The sequence below is a fragment of the Biomphalaria glabrata genome, chromosome 8, assembly GCF_947242115.1.
Source record: "Biomphalaria glabrata chromosome 8, xgBioGlab47.1, whole genome shotgun sequence".
NCBI lineage: Eukaryota > Metazoa > Mollusca > Gastropoda > Planorbidae > Biomphalaria > Biomphalaria glabrata.
Window position 1 is genome coordinate 1,914,101 of NC_074718.1, and position 19,841 is coordinate 1,933,941.

General features: G+C 36.3%; 2 protein-coding genes across 2 annotated transcripts in view; one reads left to right on the plus strand and one right to left on the minus strand.

Moving 5' to 3' along the window:
- Nucleotides 1–2,154: 2,154 nt before the first annotated feature.
- On the minus strand, nt 2,155–8,579 carry LOC106072576 (transmembrane protein 165-like). The gene is made up of 7 exons (XM_056039690.1): nt 8,531–8,579; nt 7,223–7,440; nt 6,720–6,818; nt 5,806–5,882; nt 3,721–3,858; nt 3,252–3,357; nt 2,155–2,251 (listed from the first exon to the last, which is right to left on the minus strand). The coding sequence occupies exons 2-7, from the start codon at nt 7,404–7,406 to the stop codon at nt 2,184–2,186; spliced, it is 672 nt and encodes a 223-aa protein (XP_055895665.1). The 5' UTR covers nt 7,407–7,440; nt 8,531–8,579; the 3' UTR covers nt 2,155–2,183.
- Nucleotides 8,580–9,873: 1,294 nt separating this feature from the next.
- The window catches only part of LOC106059593 (SH3 domain-containing protein 19-like), a 29,852-nt gene continuing 19,884 nt past the window's right edge, over nt 9,874–19,841 (plus strand). The window contains exons 1-7 of the mRNA XM_056037268.1: nt 9,874–10,143; nt 14,044–14,187; nt 14,933–15,017; nt 15,428–15,549; nt 16,102–16,179; nt 16,471–16,650; nt 18,815–19,835. Of these exons, the coding sequence (XP_055893243.1) occupies nt 10,035–10,143; nt 14,044–14,187; nt 14,933–15,017; nt 15,428–15,549; nt 16,102–16,179; nt 16,471–16,650; nt 18,815–19,835 (1,739 nt within the window). The 5' untranslated portion in view covers nt 9,874–10,034. The remainder of the gene's footprint in view (nt 10,144–14,043; nt 14,188–14,932; nt 15,018–15,427; nt 15,550–16,101; nt 16,180–16,470; nt 16,651–18,814; nt 19,836–19,841) is intronic.

A 19,841-nucleotide genomic window follows, 5' to 3' on the forward strand; every position in this document is an offset into this window, starting at 1 on the left:
ACAAGTTAATCTAAATTGATAAACAGGTTGATCTAATGTGATAAACAAGTTGATCTAACATGATAAACAAGTTGATCTAAAGAGATAAACAAGTTGATCTAAAGAGATAAACAAGTTGATCTAAAGTGATAAACAAGTTGATCTAAAGTGATAAGTTATGTTCTTAATGTTGACATTGTGTTTATGTGTATGTTATTAGTATTTTAGAATTATTTCCCTTGGTAAGAAAATTCATCATACTTTGTTGTGCCTAACCTGTGTTATGTGAGAGTGTGTTATTAAAGAGTATGATGTACCCGGCGCCTAGTGTTAGCGTCATCGCTTATTGCGTTCAGTGTTCCTTAGTGTAATATTAGATTTATACGTGTATTCCTTAAGCTAATACTTAATGGTAAAAGTAAAAAAAAACAAAACTTTATTAATACCCAAGTGGAATGTAGTCAGTACAAAATGTATTCATCTGTAGCTTAAGTTTAAATACAACCGTTAAAGAAATTCCAATTATTCAATGTAAAGGGTTCCATTTGGACTTTGTTGTTTATTTATAGCGAACTCGTTTGTGGTTTTCAAAATATATTATTATTAAATATTTACAGCATATTTTCCCTGTTCTGCAAGACTTAAGATTTTCCAGGTTACAGATGTTACTTCAAATGAGAAGATAATTACACCCTAAGTATAAACCAAGGAGTTATACAAACTTAAAATGATGGATAACTAAAAAAAAATAAGAAAAGAAATTCCTTTCCAAGGATTTATACAAACTTAAAATGATGGATTTAAAATGATGGATAACTAAAAAAAAAATATAAGAAAAGAAATTCCTTTATCAGCGGGCATGGAATGTAACACCCAAGGCAAGGGAGGGAACACTTATAAAAGTCCTCTTATTGGAATTATCTCTAGGAATATTTCAATATTAAAAGTAGTGCAACATATAAATACATTAACACAAGGAACAAGTGTCAGGGGGGGATCTCTAGTGGGTGCTCTCATCAACATATAAATACATTAACACAAGAAACAAGTGTCAGGGGTGGTCTCTAGTTGGTGCTCTCATCAACATATAAATACATTAACACAAGAAACAAGTGTCAGGGGTGATCTCTAGTGGGTGCTCTCATCAACATATAAATACATTAACACAAGGAACAAGTGTCAGGGGTGGTCTCTAGTGGGTGCTCTCATCAACATATAAATACATTAACACAAGAAACAAGTGTCAGGGGTGATCTCTAGTGGGTGCTCTCATCAACATATAAATACATTAACACAAGAAACAAGTGTCAGGGGTGATCTCTAGTGGGTGCTCTCATCAACATATAAATACATTAACACAAGGAACAAGTGTCAGGGGTGATCTCTAGTGGGTGCTCTCATCAACATATAAATACATTAACACAAGGAACAAGTGTCAGGGGTGATCTCTAGTGGGTGCTCTCATCAACATATAAATACATTAACACAAGGAACAAGTGTCAGGGGTGATCTCTAGTGGGTGCTCTCATCAACATATAAATACATTAACACAAGAAAAAAGTGTCAGGGGTGATCTCTAGTGGTTGCTCTCATCAACATATAAATACATTAACACAAGAAACAAGTGTCAGGGGTGGTCTCTAGTGGGTGCTCTCATCAACATATAAATACATTAACACAAGAAACAAGTGTCAGGGGGTGATCTCTAGTGGGTGCTCTCATCAACATATAAATACATTAACACAAGAAACAAGTGTCAGGGGTGGTCTCTAGTGGGTGCTCTCATCAACATATAAATACATTAACACAAGAAACAAGTGTCAGGGGTGATCTCTAGTGGGTGCTCTCATCAACATATAAATACATTAACACAAGAAACAAGTGTCACGGGTGATCTCTAGTGGTTGCTCTCATCAACATTTAGGGCAAGTGTTTTGTGTCTATCATTATTCAATCAAAATAAAAACAACTGACTGTAAACTACAGATGCTGTTGATTCTCTACCAAGCATTTACAGCTAGATGGCTATGTCCAGACTTCTGTGTAGCTACATGACTATGTCCAGACTTCTAAGTAGCTACATGACTATGTCCAGACTTCTGTGTAGCTACATGACTATGTCCAGACTTCTGTGTAGCTTCATGACTATGTCCAGACTTCTGTGTAGCTACATGACTATGTATTTTTTCTTATTCTAATAAACGTTAGTCATCATCAAGGTAGAATGTTGACGCAGCAAAGTATAAAAAGAGAACACCTCCGACTAGTGTCACTGTAACAGAGAAAAAGGTTCAGGGTTAGTTAGGTTGGTGATTATATCGCTTAGAAAATAAACCCACCCCTCTAAGATGTTACAATCTGTAACGCAAATGATATTCTATTGCAGATGGGTAATGAGGGTGTCATGTGGCCAGCACAACTGTCAACTGCCTTTAATTCCCCCAAAATATGTCAGGTATGCATTAAAGTTAAGTGGATTAAAAAATTACGATAATTTCACTGAGATTCAAACTTGAGACCCCTCAGTTTAGAAGCCAATGGTTTACCACTCAGCCACCAGATTATAGCTAAGTGATATATGAAGCCATTTCACATAATGCGATAAGCCAGCACTAGAGTCATTTCACAGTGACAAATGGTCCAGGCAATGGTCATTTTGTTAGTGAGAAAGGTTTGTGTAAGGACCAGTCTAATCAATGAGAGGGCTTAATTTAAGTGCTCAATGAGGCCGGTGCTTATAATTATTATCAGTCATGGAGCTAAGCACTCCACTACAAAATGCTTCCAAGGGACAGCATCTCAAATGTTCTCTAACCACCAGTCCAACACCTGGCTTCCACAGGTGGCTTATATAGTGGATCTAGTGGAACTGCTAACACTGACAGAAGAAGGAGTAAAGGCTAGTGTCAGGGGCAGATCTCGTGTCACTGCCAGATTGCACATACAGACCTAAAATGAGCTTCATCCTTCTTTTTTTAAAATAAATTAATTTTAAAGTTATGCTTTTGAATATGCAATTTATTGTTGTGTTTGATGTATTTTTGTGATTTTTTAAAATAGCACTTTCATTGATATGTTTACAACAACCCAAAACTGAATTAAACAAATCACCTGATTGGTTATTTTAAAAAAAAGTCAGCTCTATCACCCAATAAACTCCACCCTAACAGATACATATTAACCACTCTATTTTTTAATTAATTAACTATAACAGAAGACAGAAAAAAAAACAACACACACACACTTTTTAATAATAAATAAATTTATGTCACCTGTTCTGATTGATATTTTTTCAGCAATAAGTTTTCCTCCAATCACAGCCAGGCAAGTACAGAGAGCATTGCCAGCCAAACTGCCAAGTAGGACTCCCAAGATATTCTGAAGTTACAGGGAGACAAATTAAAAACAAGCATAGTATAAAAAAAATTTCTTTCAGTTTCAATAATAAATTCAAAGTAGTAGATTTAACATGAAGATTGAAACTTATATGAACTCCCTGAAACAAGCTTATCTCTTTAATTTTATAGTTTTCCCAAACTGAAAGTTGTCAAATCTTCTTTTAGCAGAAAAAAAAAAAGTTTCATTTTTTTTAAAAATTATCTCCCCTACATTATTTCTGCTTCTGCGTAGAAACTCAAAGCTGGAAGTCAATGAGTCAAGAAAGATCTTGTTTCCATTTCTCTCGAAATCTTGACGTGCATACCATATAACAACAAATACACAATAACAAAATGTGATTACTTCTTTAGCCCCAAGAATTACTGTAGCTACTTGAGAACGATCACCCCATTCTGCGAGAAAGGTCAAGGTAAAACACTGGATGACAACTTGGGATAACATGTTTGAAGTTTGATTTCTTGATGTTGCTTTAGACTTTTCCTGTAATGAGTGTACATTATAAAACATTAAGAAAAAAAACAAACTTTACCATTGTCACAGGTGAATGTGTGTATGTATGTATAATCTATTTTACAAATGAGCGAATCACCGGAAGTGAGTTAGTTGTCAAAAGTAGAGAGTGCAGTTTGTGATATGCTGGAAAAGTCCATTAAAGTTTATGTGAATAGATCTAGTTGTTTAGTTGTTTTATTCGTTAATTACAGCGGAACCTCAAGACACCTAGATGCATTAAGAAGGTAGTTGCTAGAGAATTATAAGTAAATACATAATAGAAAAGCTGTAACAACCATACAAGATGACAACTTTTGTCATGTCTACAAACATTTAAAAAAATGGCGAGGAAGGGTACAAAATCACTAATTTTTGACCAAATCATTTTGGACCAAATCATTTTAGACCAAATCATTTTGGACCAAATCTTTTTAGACAAGTGATGCCCAAAATACGGCCTGTGGGCCAGATCCGGCCCACGGAGTGGTTCCTTCCGGCCCGCCGAAACGACGGCACAAAGTGTAGAAACTCCCCTCTCCAAAGGGTTGATAAAGTTATTTATACATACGTTTGCGCCCTAACTTTTTCTCTGATGGATTGGTACCATGACCTTTAACATTGTGTTTATGAAATGGGACTAGATGTATAATCTAACAGGAAAAGTGAACGGATCTTTACTTTTTTGTGGAACATGATAATAAGCCAATGTATTTGATTTGTAAAGAAAAAGTGTCTGTTTAAAAAAAACAAACAAACAAATAACAAATATGGCAGCATAATAAAAATATTGCAGCAAATCAAATATTGTTAAACCACGCCTAGAGATTATAGGATTGAATATAGTTGCCAAAAAGAGACGGTTAAGCTAGATATAATGTAGCTCACATTTAAAGTTGAGAAATGAAGCCAATTTTCCGAAGGGTATAAAAGAAGATAAACTTCAAACATCTCACTAGTTAATGTAAGTGCTAGATCCACGTGTTTCTAATAAAATAGTTGTAGTTCCATTTCATTACTTTTTTGTATCTTTTCTGTCATGTGGCCCGCGACACGAGAGTTGGAAATGAAAATGGCCCGCAGGCTGAATTAGGCTGGGCATCATTGTTTTAGACCAAATCATTTTTTTTTTCTTCTTACTTTCTTAGAATATAAAACTAAAGCTAGCTGATACCCAAGCTTTGCTATGTAAATATTCTTATGGTAATATAAGCTAAAAAGAAATTTATGATAGATTTAAACCTCGTAGGTTGTTCAATACCAACAAGCTTTTTTTTTTTTAAAAAAAAATGGGTCATTTCTTTCCCCCTCCCCCTTCCCCCAACTGCAAGCTTTTATATATTTTTGCTTATAACTTTTTTTTAGAATGTTAAAAAATATGAAAACATTTATTAGTTATTAAGAGAAAAATAATCTCTCTATACATTGTGTAAAGGAGGCAGTCTTTTAAAAACAGAAGTATTTTTATACTTTTAATGTTTTGCTTGTTTTGAGTTTAATGGTTTCAAACTCAGCAATTTAATGAGAAATGAGCAATAAAATATAAATCACTTGAGCAATAACTTGACTTGATATAAAATATTGTTGGAAAATAATTAAAACACAGTGCAGATACAGGGGATGAATAACAATCCATCAAAGAAAGAGCAATCTAATGGGCAGATGAGGTGAAGACCATCTGTGTGCCAGCATAAGGACCAACCCCCATTACTTCCCCCCAACTGCGTCATGTAACCATTAGAGTTGGCTGGTCTCAGAGGCATCCAAAAAAAACAAATTTCAAAATCTCAGGCTTCACTGAGATTCAAATGTGTTTGGAAGCCAAGCACTTAGCCACTCAGTCACAAAGCCCCATTAGAATAAACTATAAACTCATTTTTTTTTTTAAAGAATATGTAGGCCAAATATTTATAAAAGAAAATTAGAATCAAATTTTACTTTGGCTTCAGTTTTTTGAAGATGTTCTTGAGCTTCTTCATACTCTTCTTCTGCTTTGTCAGCAGACATTCTCCAACCTTGAAAGATAAAAAGATACTCAATTGTTCATCCAATATCTGTCATGAGCTCATGATAAACAGGATTTTAGATAGCATCTAAATTAATGTAATTCTAGCCCATTCTAACAATGTAACTCTAGCCCATTCTTTCTTATCTTATGTTATAAAATAAAGATTTTACTTCAATAAAGAAGATGATTACATCCTATGCATCATGCAACTAGTCATGCTTTTTAACCAATGACTTAAATTCTGCAAAGTCATTGGTTTTCCTGACTGGCTCAGGCAACCCCATTCCATGCTCTAATTGCACTAGGGAAGAAGGAGCGTTTGTACAAATTTGTCCTAGCTAATGAAACTAGGAATGTGCCTTTATCTCTGTGTCTTTCTGAGTATTTTATAAGGTTTTGTTTTTGTATTTGAAGATTATGGTTCAGTGTTTCGTGTATAATTGCTACTTTACTTTTGAGCCTTCTGTCCTGAAGGCTTTCTAAATTTAGTGATTTTACTAAAGGTGTTACTCTAGTCAAATGTGAATATTCGTTTGTTATGAATCTTACTGCTCTATTTTTTCTCCACCTTAGGCAGATCCTACTTCCACTACAGCCCAACATAACCAACACCCTGTACGGCAGTGCTGAACAACTGAAGAAAACAGCACACTTTTTTCCTTGGCACAGTCTGCAAAAGAGCTTACAGCTCAGCAGCAATAAAGCTGGCTAGAAGAAGAAGAACTGCTCCAATTTGTTTCTTAATGTTTTCTTGAGTTGAGGGTTCCCAAACAGAGGATGCATATTCTATTATTCAATGTAACTCTAGCCCATTCTGTCCATGCAACTCTAGATACTCTCTTACCTTCTTGTATCATCTTGAGACCAAACACAAGGAACAATATGGAAGAGACGTAAGTGACACAAACTTTTGGAATGATGGAAGCCGCATAGCCAACAAGAACTGAAATCAAAAGTCACACTGCATCAAAACGAGAACAAGTATTTCAACAGGAATTAAGTGAAAGATTTTTAAGACTCTTTTAGCTTACAGCACAACAGAACCTTAAAATTATTACGCTTATAAGTTACAGTATTAAATAAGAATTTTTGTTTCGTGCGCAGCATAGTGTGAAAGTGGAATGGTGTGAAGGCGTGTTGAAAGGGGAAGATCGAGAGAAAAAGATAAAAAATGGAGTAATGTAAATGAAGTTATAATTGAGATATTATTGTTTGTTAATCAAGATTAAAGTCTTCATAACCTATTACAGATGAGTCTGTTAGTGTATGATTAAGAGTCTCGTCTGCTCGTAACGATTTTCTTTTACAATACCGGTACTGTAATCAATAATAAAATTCTATTTTTACCTGACATAAAATTCATGACAAATAATGAGGCTAAAGATCCCATCAGGACATGCCATCGAGAATGCTTCATTGCCAGGATGGCTGATATGAAGAAAGTGTTGTCACCAAATTCTGACACAAAAACAACAAGAAACGATTCAACAAATCCATGCAGGAAACCTGCATCCAAATTTGATGAGGTCATTTTATGTTGTCGAGAATATAACTACCGCAGCTATCTGAGGTAGAAAAAGAAAACTATGGTAAAAAATTTTTTAAAAAAATGGGCGGAGAATGTTAGAGAGGAAAACAAAAGAGAGAGTCCTAGTGTAAAGTTAGAGCTGGATTCATGACATTTTAATCTACGCATGAAACAATAACCTAGTTTCTAGGATTAAAGAAAAGTATCAGACACAGTGGCATATCTGGGAGGGGGGGGGAGGGGAGGAGAATTTGAAAATCCCCCCGGGCTTACACCTGAGAGTGGGCCCCTGGGAAATGAGTGTTTGAAATTTTTTATATTATATATTAAACAAAACGCAGGGGCCCCCAAAAGAGGTCAAGCCAATTCCTAGCTATGCCACAATAATAATATTAAACAAAACGCAGGGGCCCCCAAAAGAGGTCAAGCAAATTCCTAGCTATGCCACAATAATAATATTCCTTACGGCAAGCAGTTTAACAATGTGAGTTGGACGGAAGAGTGCATCCACAATCCTACATACACATTTAAATATGACATTTAGATTGTTATCTGCTAGAGCATGCATCTATCACTCAACAACCTCTACCTCTAAGCCAACTCTAATGTATTGGACTCAGCAATGCTTGTAAAACATTTTAGAGTAAGAATGTTTTATTGAACTTTATCGGAAACATGTAAAATGCTAATGTAGTGTTAATAAGTGGTTTTAAAAAGTGGATTGTGGAACTGCTCATTGATATCATAAACTAGTTGGCTGTTGAACTGTCAGTTTCAAGTTCTTTTCCACCTGAGCTACAAATGTTTGTGCCGCCATCTCAAAGTTGCTGCCGTAAAGCAGAATACCCTATCTTTACATTTAGAGAGCTACCACTCACGGTTGATGTAAGGTGGTGATAGTTTGATTTAATATTCAACATTATCTGAGATGTGTCTCTTAAGTTTTAGGACCAGAGTACACTATCTTATCTCATCAAATACAGATAAAGAAGATAATATTAAATCTTACAGATAACATTATTATCTTCTGTTAAGAAGGAACATCTGTAAACTTATGCAAGAAGATAATTTATGTCTTAAACATGCCTTTGTAGTGAAAAGAATCATAAAATAATATTAGAACAAACCTGTTTAGATTTAAGTCTCTGATTGAATATCTGAAAAGAAAATGTGGACATCTCAGAGTAAAACTGTATGATTACAATAGTAAAACTGTATGATTACAATAGTAAAATAATAACACTCCTCTCTTTCAAATGATTAATAAGGATTCAAACTAATTATAAGAACATATGCTATTTGGTCAATAGACATCTGCCCCTACAACATTATGGTAACTCAGATATCTGCCTGGTCATGTTGTATGCGCATTGGACTATCATCTGAATAGTCCCAGGTTTGAAACCTGCCCTAAGCAGCCATCATGTAAGAGGCTTGGGCTATGACGTAATAATCGTCGATTCTGAAGGAACATGTGGGGCGTGATGGCTGATTGGTAAAGCACTTGGCTTCTGAACAAAAGGGTCACAGGTTCAAATCCAGCAGAAGACTGGCATTTTCAATTTAATAATTTTTAATGCACCACAGAGTCTACCCAACTAAATTTCTAATGGTTACCTGATGTTATTTTGGGAAAAATAAAAGTGGTTGGTCATTGAGTTTTGAGCTGGCCATATTCATAAGATACCCTCATTAACCATGGCCCACAGAAACAGATGATCTTTACATCATCTGCCCTAGAAATCACTAGGTCTAAAAGAGGTAATTTACTGAAGGAACATTCAAAATATGTAAAACTTAAAACAAACAACACTTGTTAAGAACGGAAAACGAACTTAGTCTTAGATGTCTCACTCAATGGACCCATGACTTGTAAAGTTGGTCAAATTACAGTTGGTGATCATGACTATGCACTATCATATCGCTGTCATGATTTAAATCATTGCAGTGATCCACATAACTAGTTAAACTACTAATAACTAACCAAGGGCCAAGGCTTTCCATTCAAATTGTTCCTTAACTTAGTGGCGACTTAGAGTCTTCACTCTTACTTAGTCAGAAGTCACTAACATTTGACTAAAAAGTCAGCCTTCAATTTCAAAGCAGATAAAATAAAGCTAGCTGCTAGATTAGATTAAAATGTTTATGACACTCTAAACTCTAGATTAGATCTAATAGAGTTGATCTAGAGTATTCTAGAGCTAGATTCTAGATCTAGTCTAGATCTCTAGTTTAGAATAGTTTAGATCTAAATCTCTAACTCTAGCTAGATCTAGATTCTAGACTCTAGATCTAGTCACTTAAGTCACTAGTCATACTCATAGTCTATGAAATGTTTACAATTGTATATTTTTTTAACTGCTCGATTTTAGATTAAACCATTGTTCTACTCTTTGACTCGTTCACAGACCTTATATAGGTCAGTGCTTCCTACATATGCTATACTAAGTCTAATTTAATATCATTCATTCATCTATCTATAATCAAATAAAGACTACAAAAGCTTTGTAAATTTTAGTGACTATTCTGACTTTAAATTTGAATGTGATTCTTCAAAATGACACGAATTATTTCCCTGATTTTAGAGATGTATCGTTAAAGGAATATATTTGATGTGAAGTTCGTTTTAATATGAGTGATTTAATAGATACCTCGGAAAATAATGTGGGAGTTGCCCCACTTCCTCCTGCAAGAAAGAGGACCAAACCTACTGTGATAAGACCGGCCTCTAAAACTCAAGGTGTTTAAAGATATTTATTATCTTCTTGGTTAAAATATTTGAATTAAATCTAGATGTCGTTAGAATCAAAGTCTAGTCTAGCTTTATATTAAGCCGTAAGCCTATAGATCTATAATTTAACCCTTCCCCATGGGCCCATATACGTAACAGTACAGAACAGTAACATACATACTAACATAGACTTAAACTTAATCAGTTAATGATAGATAGGCTATACTAGACTATAATATAGTAGGTATAGATTTAAATCCCACACTTTCCCCCCCCACTTTCCCCCCCCCCCACATTTTTTTTACTGTGGGTTATGCTATAATGGCAATGAGGGGTGGGGGGGGGGGGCATCAAAAACACAATCTAGATTGATATTCAGGAAACTCAATTAAATTTCTCTCATACTACTCATAGTCATAATGATAATAGATCTCTAGTCAGTATAGAGGTTATCTGTGAATAATAAATGGACAGCCACCAAATAACTCAATAACTGATTCACAGACATGAATATATATATATATATATATATATATATATATATATATATATATATATATATATATATATATATAATATATTGTATCCAAGTGTTTAGGATATTTAATAAAAACATTTAATAAATTGTTGGAAATAACTGCAGGAAAAAAAAGCAAGTATAGACTTTTTTAGTGGACTCCTGGATAAATGTTGCTTGTTAGCTAGAGTTAGTTAGTAATTCATCTAGAAGATTTCTGAAAGTAAAAAGCTGCTGTATTGCAGGTGATCTTGTGAAGCTTATTAGTTTTGAAATCAGAATTAATTAATGATTTGCAAGTCTTTTATTTAATTTGGGTTAATACTTCTGATGGAGGTGGGGTGGCTGAGTAGAAAAAGCACTTGGCTTCCGAACAGGGGTCCTGAGTTCAAATCTTGGTTAAGACTGGGATTTTTATTTTGAGGATCTTTGGCCAAGCAGAAAAAGAGCTTGGCTTCTGAAATAGGTCCTGGATTCAAATCCTGGTGAAGACTGTGATTTTTAATTTCAGAATCTGGCTCTTCTAAGTCCACCCTGCTTAATAAGTGAATGCATTATAAATTGTACAAATCAAAACACGCCCAATACAAACTACTTCCTATACCTAGTAAAGAAAGTAAAGTTCCCCTTTCAGACCTTGTGGTCTATAGGGCAGATGATGAAAAGGTCATCTGTTTCTGTGGCCTACGGTTAACAAGGGTGTCATGTGGCCAGCACAACGACCAACCGCCTTTACTTTTCCCCAACAAATGTCAGGTACCCATTAGAGCTGGGTGGACTCAGAGGCGCCCGAAGATCCCGAAATTAAAAATCCCAGTCTTCACCAGGATTCGAACCCCGGTCACCGGTTCGGAAGCCAAGCGCTTTACCGCTCAGCCACCGCGCCTCCACTTCCTATACCTAAAAACACAAAATTTAAACAAGAAAACTTCATACGGGTGTATTTGCAGTTTGGTTATTATGTTACTTGGTTAGCTGTTGTTGCTGTATTTGATTAATACCTGTTGAGGTTGGACACCCGGTTAATTAAATCATCCCCTAGATAAACCCATTAGTTGGGGAGAAGTAAAGGAGGCAGGTCATTGATCTGGCCACATGACGCCCTTGTTAACCATGGGCCAGAGAAACAGGTGACCTTTACATTATCTGCCCTATAGATTGTAAGGTAACTTTTAAAAAAAAAATTGTTCTGATAGAAATTCTGAAAGGCACCCAGCCTGTTATTGTTATCTTCTTGCACAGGGAGCCAAGCTTCTCACTTTAAAAGAGCCTACCCTAGCAAACTAGTGGATCTTCTTTCTTTGTCTGTAGAACAAGGAGCAGAGTTCAAACCTAAGATACTGGCCTATAGATACTGACTTCTTGATACTGGCCTCTAGTGCCTTATTTAGACTTGAAAAGGCCCAAAGCTATTTGAGATATGGGACCCTAAAAAGTCTAGTGCTAAATTTTTCTTGGAGGCTATAATATTTGCTATAGATAGCTATATGTAAATCTGGCCTTGCCTCTAGATACTAGCTTCTTGATACTGCCTCTAGATAGTAGCTTCTTGATACTGGCCTCTAGATACTAGCGTCCTGATACAGGACTTTAGTTACTAGCTTTCTGATATTGGCCTCAAGTTATAGCTTCTTGATACTGGCCTCTAGATACTAGCTTCTTGATACTGGCCTCTAGTTATAGCCACTTGATACTGGCCTCTAGATATGGGCTTCTTGATACTGGCCTCTAGCTATGGGCGCCTTGATACTGGATCAGATACTAGCTTCTTGATACTGGCCTCTAGATATGGGCTTCTTCAGTTTGGTCTCTGGATACTGTTCTTAATGACAAATACTACGAGAATTGTTCAATGTGGAAACCATTACATAGTTAATATGTTTTTATATATTTAAAGAAATGATTGTGAAAACAACAAGTTCAGTCCCTTACACTGGTTCTCACTTTGTTGTTTTAGGTCTCTATAGGCATGATTGTTATACAGTGATTTTCAAACTCTCCTGCCACTGAAACTTCTCCCCCCTAGTGCACAAATTTCACAATTAAGTCGCAGATGCTCTGTTCCTTTGAACTTATTGATTTTTCACAGTGATGTGGCCCTTTACCACTATTGTTATGTATCTCATACTAGTAGTATGTAGGTCATTGGTTTTTAGTGCATAATACATATCATTATCTTATATAATACAGACGTTACTTCAAAAAAGAAGATGATTACGTCCTACGCGTCATGCATTTAGTCATGCATATTAACCAATGACTTAAATTCTGCCAAGCCACTGGTTTTCCTGGCTAGCTCAGGCAACCCATTCCATGCTCTATTAGCACTAGGGAAAAAGGAGTATTTGTACAAATTTGTCCTAACAAATCATCATTAGGCATGGTTGATATGGTGCACTAAGTTCTTTATCCTTTTTTTGAATCCCCACTTCAAGCCTGCATACCTTTTATCAAGAGGCCCAGTTGATTAACTGGTTGTCTGGTTGTGATAACTTCATGGTTGTGTGGTATGTGCTCTAAACTGTTATCTCAATAATTCCCAGTTCAAACGCAGCCCACTACTCTCCCTGCTGTCCTGTGGAAGGTTTTTTGGGCTTGGACCTTCAATTTTGAAGGAACATCCCGTTCAGACCATTCAATCTATAGGGCAGAGGATGTAACTGTCATCTGTTTTTGTGGCCAATAATTTTTGAGGGTGTCATGTGGCCAACACAATGACCAAACACCTTTACTTTTCCCAAACTAATGTCAGGTACCTATTACAGCTGGGTAGACTCAGAGGTGCCCTAAAGATCTTGAAAAAAAAAAACAGTCTTCACCAGCATTTGAACACAGAACCCTCTGATTCTGAAGCCAAGAGCTTTACCACTCTGCCACCATGCCTTGTAGTATTTTTTATAGGCATTCAAATGTCCCTAACCATATTCAAACTTCTATTAAATAGATGTCTTGCCAAGCAATGTTGTACACTAGTACTTAAAATAGTTTCAAGTTTGTACCCTGCCATTCTCTGCAAATGGTTTGGGCAAGGATATAATAATCTTAAATATAAATTTATAAAACATAATAGCCTAAATGTAGCAGACAGTTACCCTTGAGTTTTGTCCTAGTATATCTTCTATTTCTTTGATAAAATCTAATGAAATATCAACACAGTAACAATTCTGTAGTGGCTTAGAGACATGAACCACTTGGCTGCTTATCAAGGGGGCTTTAGCTCGAATCCCGATTAAAAGGCAGCCATGGAAACCTCCAAGATACCCCCTTTCTTGGGTCCACAAAAGAGATTGTACCATAGTGCACTGTGTGTGCTTATTCAGCATGATAGTTGCTCTCTATAAAAGTAATTAAAAAAAATAAATTTTGTAAACCCGTCATACTTTTTTTTTCAGATGCTGCATCCGCCCAGCAAGCACCTCCTCCAAGGCCTGCTCCACCTGCACCTCCTGGGGCCAGACCTCCTCCCCCAGCCGTACACAGACCTCCTCCCCCACCTACACAACGACCAAGTACAGAGGCTCAGATTAACAAACCTGGTAAAGGAAACACTTTTTATTTTGAAGTCTGTCAAACAAGCTGTAGTAGTGTCCCCTTGATGTTAGAATTATTTAAAAACTAGGAACCATATAGAACATTTTGGAAAGAAAACAAAAAGAATTGGTCCTACTTATAAACAAGAAAAACATTTTTTAAAAAATAAATTAAAAAAACAAAGCTTAAATTAACTGTAGTTGTATCAATTAGTTTGGATCAGTCATGTATTTAAATTTGTAATAGATCTAGACTTACAACAATTAATCTACGCAATTACAAATATTTTTACAAATCTTATATCAACTCACTCTGTCATTCTCTTAAAAATCTGAAAACCAGCTGGTAAATTTTTTTTGTATTGATTCTTGTGTTGTCAGGTAAAATTTCAGCTTGATCCGAGATTGGGTGTGGTTGAAATAACGTGTACAAACTTTTTACCAGACAGACAGAGTGAGTTGATATAAACTTCGTAAAAATTGTGAACCTTTCCCTTAGTCTGTTAAACTGTTGGGGCACCAATCATGAACAGACAACCATCTCTCTCCATTCCTCTCTGGCTTTTGCTAGGGTTAAATTTTCTTCCTTTGGCTGACTCTCCTTCTTTTCCCTGGTACTGTTCCCCGCAGAAAAGTCTTTGCCATCCCTGAGAATCTTGTTGTAATTAAATACATTAGTTCCCTTATTTTAGAGACACAATATGCTGCTTGCATGTTATGAATTTATTATTGTTATATATTTTTCAAAAAGGGAATGATCAGCAGTCGCTGAATACGAGAAATTCTGTCAATGGTTCGACCAGTCCAGCCGTTACAAAGTCTGGTTCAGTTAAAAAGTGAGTTTGTGTTATTTGTTTTCTTGTTGGAACTGGGCTTGCATGGTCATGGGAAATACTGCTTAATCTTTGGAATCAAAGACAATGCCCTAACCTATATGTTTTTTTACTTTAAAAAAAAAATACAGTCAATGTTGACATTGTTCTAATGTGTTTGTGTTTATATTTTGTGTGTAGAATTATTCCCCTTGGCAAAAGGCTTCATATTATATTGTTGTGTGTTATGTGAGAGTGTGCTATTAAAGAGTCTGATGTATCCAGCATATAGTGTTGGCGTGCTTATTAAGTCCAGTGTTCTTTAGAGTAATATTAATATTATAAGTGTATCATTTTTAAGCTAACAGTAAACATTTCATATTCATATTTCCGGTGGCTCCTTCCAAATTGATTTTTTTTTTTTTTCTTTTCAGAAAGCTTGAAATAACAATAGTCGATGCAAGGCCTATGAGTGAAGCCGGGTTTAGAGACATGAAAGGTGGTCTCACATCACCGTCACTATCGACAGGAAATGAGAAAAGCATACCTAAACCAGGTCGCTAGATTTAATCAGGTTTTAAATGACTATTTTTTATTTTACTATTAGTGTGCCTTGAATGAGAGACCATAATTTATTATTATAAGAATCATTTTTTATACATATCTTTGTTCCTCCCACATTTCTGAGATATTTGTGCTGAGTAATTTGTGTGCCCTAATCAGTGGTGTAGGATTTTGGGGTCTGGGGGGCTTGACCTCTTTAGCGGCCTCTAGATTTTGACACTCAACATCATGACATGAGATAAGGGTGTAACACTTAATGTAAAAACAAATTTTGGACACTCATATGGGAGCCCCCCTCAAGTGGGCCCCAAGGAGATTTTCAAATTTGGACCTTCCTCCTCCACCCTAGCTATACCACTGGCCCTGATGTGTTTTCTTATTTTTGTATATTTATTTATTATTGTATAGAAAGCTAAGGAAAGGTCAAAATGAAGAAGTTATTATCTAAGCAAATCCAGTGCACAGGTTTTCATAGTCTAGCAACAAAAAGGAAATGTTGAGACGATTTAAAAATTAACGAAGAAATCTTTTTGTTTATTCGTAGAAGTGACCGGAATGGAAGAACAAGAAGGACCCCCAAAACCAAGTCGTGTCTCGATAATTAGACCAGCTGTAAAGCCCAGTGAGTCGCTTTGTAAAAGCATAGGCCTGTTATTTTATTTCATTTCTACTACTATTTCTATTCTTATTATTTGTATTATAATTTACTTAAGCATAGGTCTGTTATTTTATTTCATTTCTACTACTATTTCTATTCTTATTATTTGTATTATAATTTACTTAAGCATAAGTCTGTAACTCTTTATAGTTTGCTATTTTTAAATTATACATTTTATATAGACTTTTAACAAATAATTAATCATAATATAAATAATATATAAATATAAAATTAATTATGAAATTTTCTGTTCAGATGAGATTATCCCACCACCTAAACCATCCAGGCCAGAAGTGGGGCTCTCTACTCAAGAGGTGGCACCCTCTACTCAACAGGAGCATTCAGAATCGCTGACCAGTAAAGAAAATGATGTTCCACCAAGGCCTATGAGGCCAACCATCATAAGACCCCAGTCCCAGTTACACAAGTCAACAGGTAGTCAGTTTAATCTGGGTTTATATTTTCTCATTGAGTGTGGTTGTTCTGAAGAAGTTTGTAATGGTGGCCTTCAGCTCTTATGATGAATTTAAAATGTGCTACATTTCTTCTTCTTATTCTTCTTATATAATACAGACGTTACTTCAAAAAAGAAGATGATTACGTCCTACGCGTCATGCATTTAGTCATGCATATTAACCAATTACTTAAATTCTGCTTAGTCACAAGAAAGATGACGCTTACTATAAGCTATCCCAACAAGTCCAACGTCTAATCTTTCGACTCAGGACCGAACACAACAGAATGCGACAACACATGTACCGGAAGCTCAAAATTGGAACCAGTGAAATGTGCTCATGTGGAGTATCACCAGAAAATGCTGACCAAGTCCTCCAAAACTGCTCTCTTTACCAAGAGGCCCGTATAAGACATTGGCCCCAAATCACCCCAATAGAAAGAAAACTATATGGAGAGCTCCCTGATTTGGAAACCACTGCGCAGTTCATCTCATGTATTGGTCTAGTCATATGAACACTCCAACATAACAATGAGAACGATGAAGAAGAAGAAGAACTGGTTTTCCTGGCTACCTCAGGCACCCCATTCCATGCTCTAATAGCACTAGGGAAGAAGGAGTAATTTGTCCTAGCATATGGGATGAGGAATGTGCCTTTATCTTTGTGTCTTTCTGAGTATTTTATTAAATTTTGTATTTGAAGATTATGGTTCATTGTTTTATGTATAATTGCTACTTTTCTTTTGAATCTTCTATCCTGAAGGCTTTCTAAATTTAGTGATTTTACTAAAGGTGTTACTCTAGTCAAATGTGAATATTCGTTTGTTATGAATCTCACTGCTCTATTTTGTGTCTTTGCCTTTAAATGAGGTGATATTTTCTTTGAAAAAATTGTAAATCTCTGTGCAAACATGATACATACTTATAATGATTGCACGAGGCACAATATTATTTTAAGAGTGGCTCAAGTGGCTGAAGGGCTGACTACATAGCAAGGGGGCTCTAGTTCAAATCCCAACTTGAGCTGAGTTGTGCTTGCTGAACATCTAAAGGCAGCCCTTTCAGACCTTGCAACATATGGCTGCAGATGAAGTAAAACTCTTCTGCTTCTATGACCAACAGTTTAACGAAGGTGTTATGTGGCCAGCACAATGACCTACTACCTTTACTTCATTTACATATGCCAGGTGCCCAGTAGAGTCTGCACAATGACCTACTACCTTTACTTCATTTACATATGCCAGGTGCCCAGTAGAGTCTGGCGGACTAAAAAGTTCAAAATGCCAGTTGTCACAGTGATTTGAACCTGAGACCACTTGGTTCGGAAGCCAAGTTCTTAACCACTCAGCCACCACACCATTGAGTGTCTAAAGATAGCAAAGAAATCTCCTAGATAGCTACTAAGGGAAGCCAAGTTCTTAACCACTCAGCCATCACACCATTGGGTGTCTAAAGATAGCAAAGAAATCTCCTAGATAGCTCCTAAGGGAAGCCAAGTTCTTAACCACTCAGCCATCACACCATTGAGTGTCTAAAGATAGCAAAGAAATCTCCTAGATAGCTCCTAAGGGAAGCCAAGTTCTTAACCACTCAGCCATCACACCATTGGGTGTCTAAAGATAGCAAAGAAATCTCCTAGATAGCTCCTCCCCCCACATGTTGACAAAAGAGATAGTGCACTAAGCTTGCTATAGCAGGAAAAATGCCATTGAAAGAGGTTGTAACTAAGGCAAAAGACAGGGAGGAATGGAGAAAGACGGTTGACGAGTCTTGCTTGGTGCTGCCAACGGTCCAACAGACTAAGGGATAGGTCAAGGTAAAAAAAAACAACCTCTGGCTGTCAAGTGTTGGACTGGCAAATAAAGATTCATTTTGGCTAATGTCACAATGTTTGTGTGCTGGGTATTGCTATAGGGTGGAGCTGGTGATTTAGAGGTAAATAGTTCAGAACTTTCCATTATTTCTCCATATCTACTTCACCAGCACTTACCTTTATATTTACACTTCTGTTCTCTTTCACTAATATGACAAAGTCCTAGCCCTTGTTTAGGTTTAACTCTAAGCAGTATTTTTATTTGAATTTTGAATTTACACAAACATTATTTTAACACTATATTTTTTTCATTTTGTTTCAACTTTCTTCAGATCAAAAGCCTTCTGAACAACCCCCTATGGTCCCTCAAAGTCGACCCAAAGCTTCACAAATATCCACTGATACGATTGATCCGCCGAAACTTAGTCCAAGTCCTAGACCGAGAAGCACAGTTTTCTCTTCCATTGAGTCAAATAAATCTAGCTCTTCAGTAGAAACTAAAAGTGCTCCTGTGCCGTCACCACGTCCTACACCTAGAGTTTCCAAAGATGTTGCCTCAAAGCCTGAGATCAGCACAGACACAAGACTAGAATCGTCACAGAAAACTGATTCGTCCACATTTGGTTTACAAGAGAAACCTCAGACTATTAAACCACCTCTGCCAGAACCTCCGCAGCGTCCCAAGAGACCTTCAGCTCAGCCTAAACCAAACCCGACCCCTAAACAAGACGATGACTTTAATGATGTTGGCCCTCTATATGCTAAAATTGTAAAGCCTTCTAAAAAATCTACTAGCGATGAATCACCTGTTAATGAGGTCAACGACATTACATCTGAACTGGGGTCACATTTCCAGGTCAAGTTACGCTCAACAACCTCTGTAGAAGAAGCAAGTCCCACTGAATCTGCTAATAAAGATTCATCAAATCAAAGACACTCACAGGCCATGGGTTTACCAAAACCTGTCCCCAAACCTAAACCTTTAAGCAGATCTGACTCTGGAAAAGCCAAAATTCCAGAAGCTGAGTCAGTACCAGAAGATGTATTTAATGAGAAAAACAGTGAAGCAGTGCTTAGACCTAAATCAAATGTGCCTACTCAAGCAGCCAACAATGATGAAATCAAACCTGGGCACATATCAGAACATTTTTTGTCTAAATTTGAGCATACCGGAAGCTTGGATGATTCCCAACTACCTTCTGAGAAGTATGTTCCACCACTTCCAGTTAAGAGACCAGTCACTTTTATCGGTGCACCACAGAGGAATAAAGTGACAGACTCTTGCACTGACTGCACTGATCATTGTAACAATAAAACAGGTGAAGATGTTAAGATGGCACCAGAGATTAAAGAGTAAGT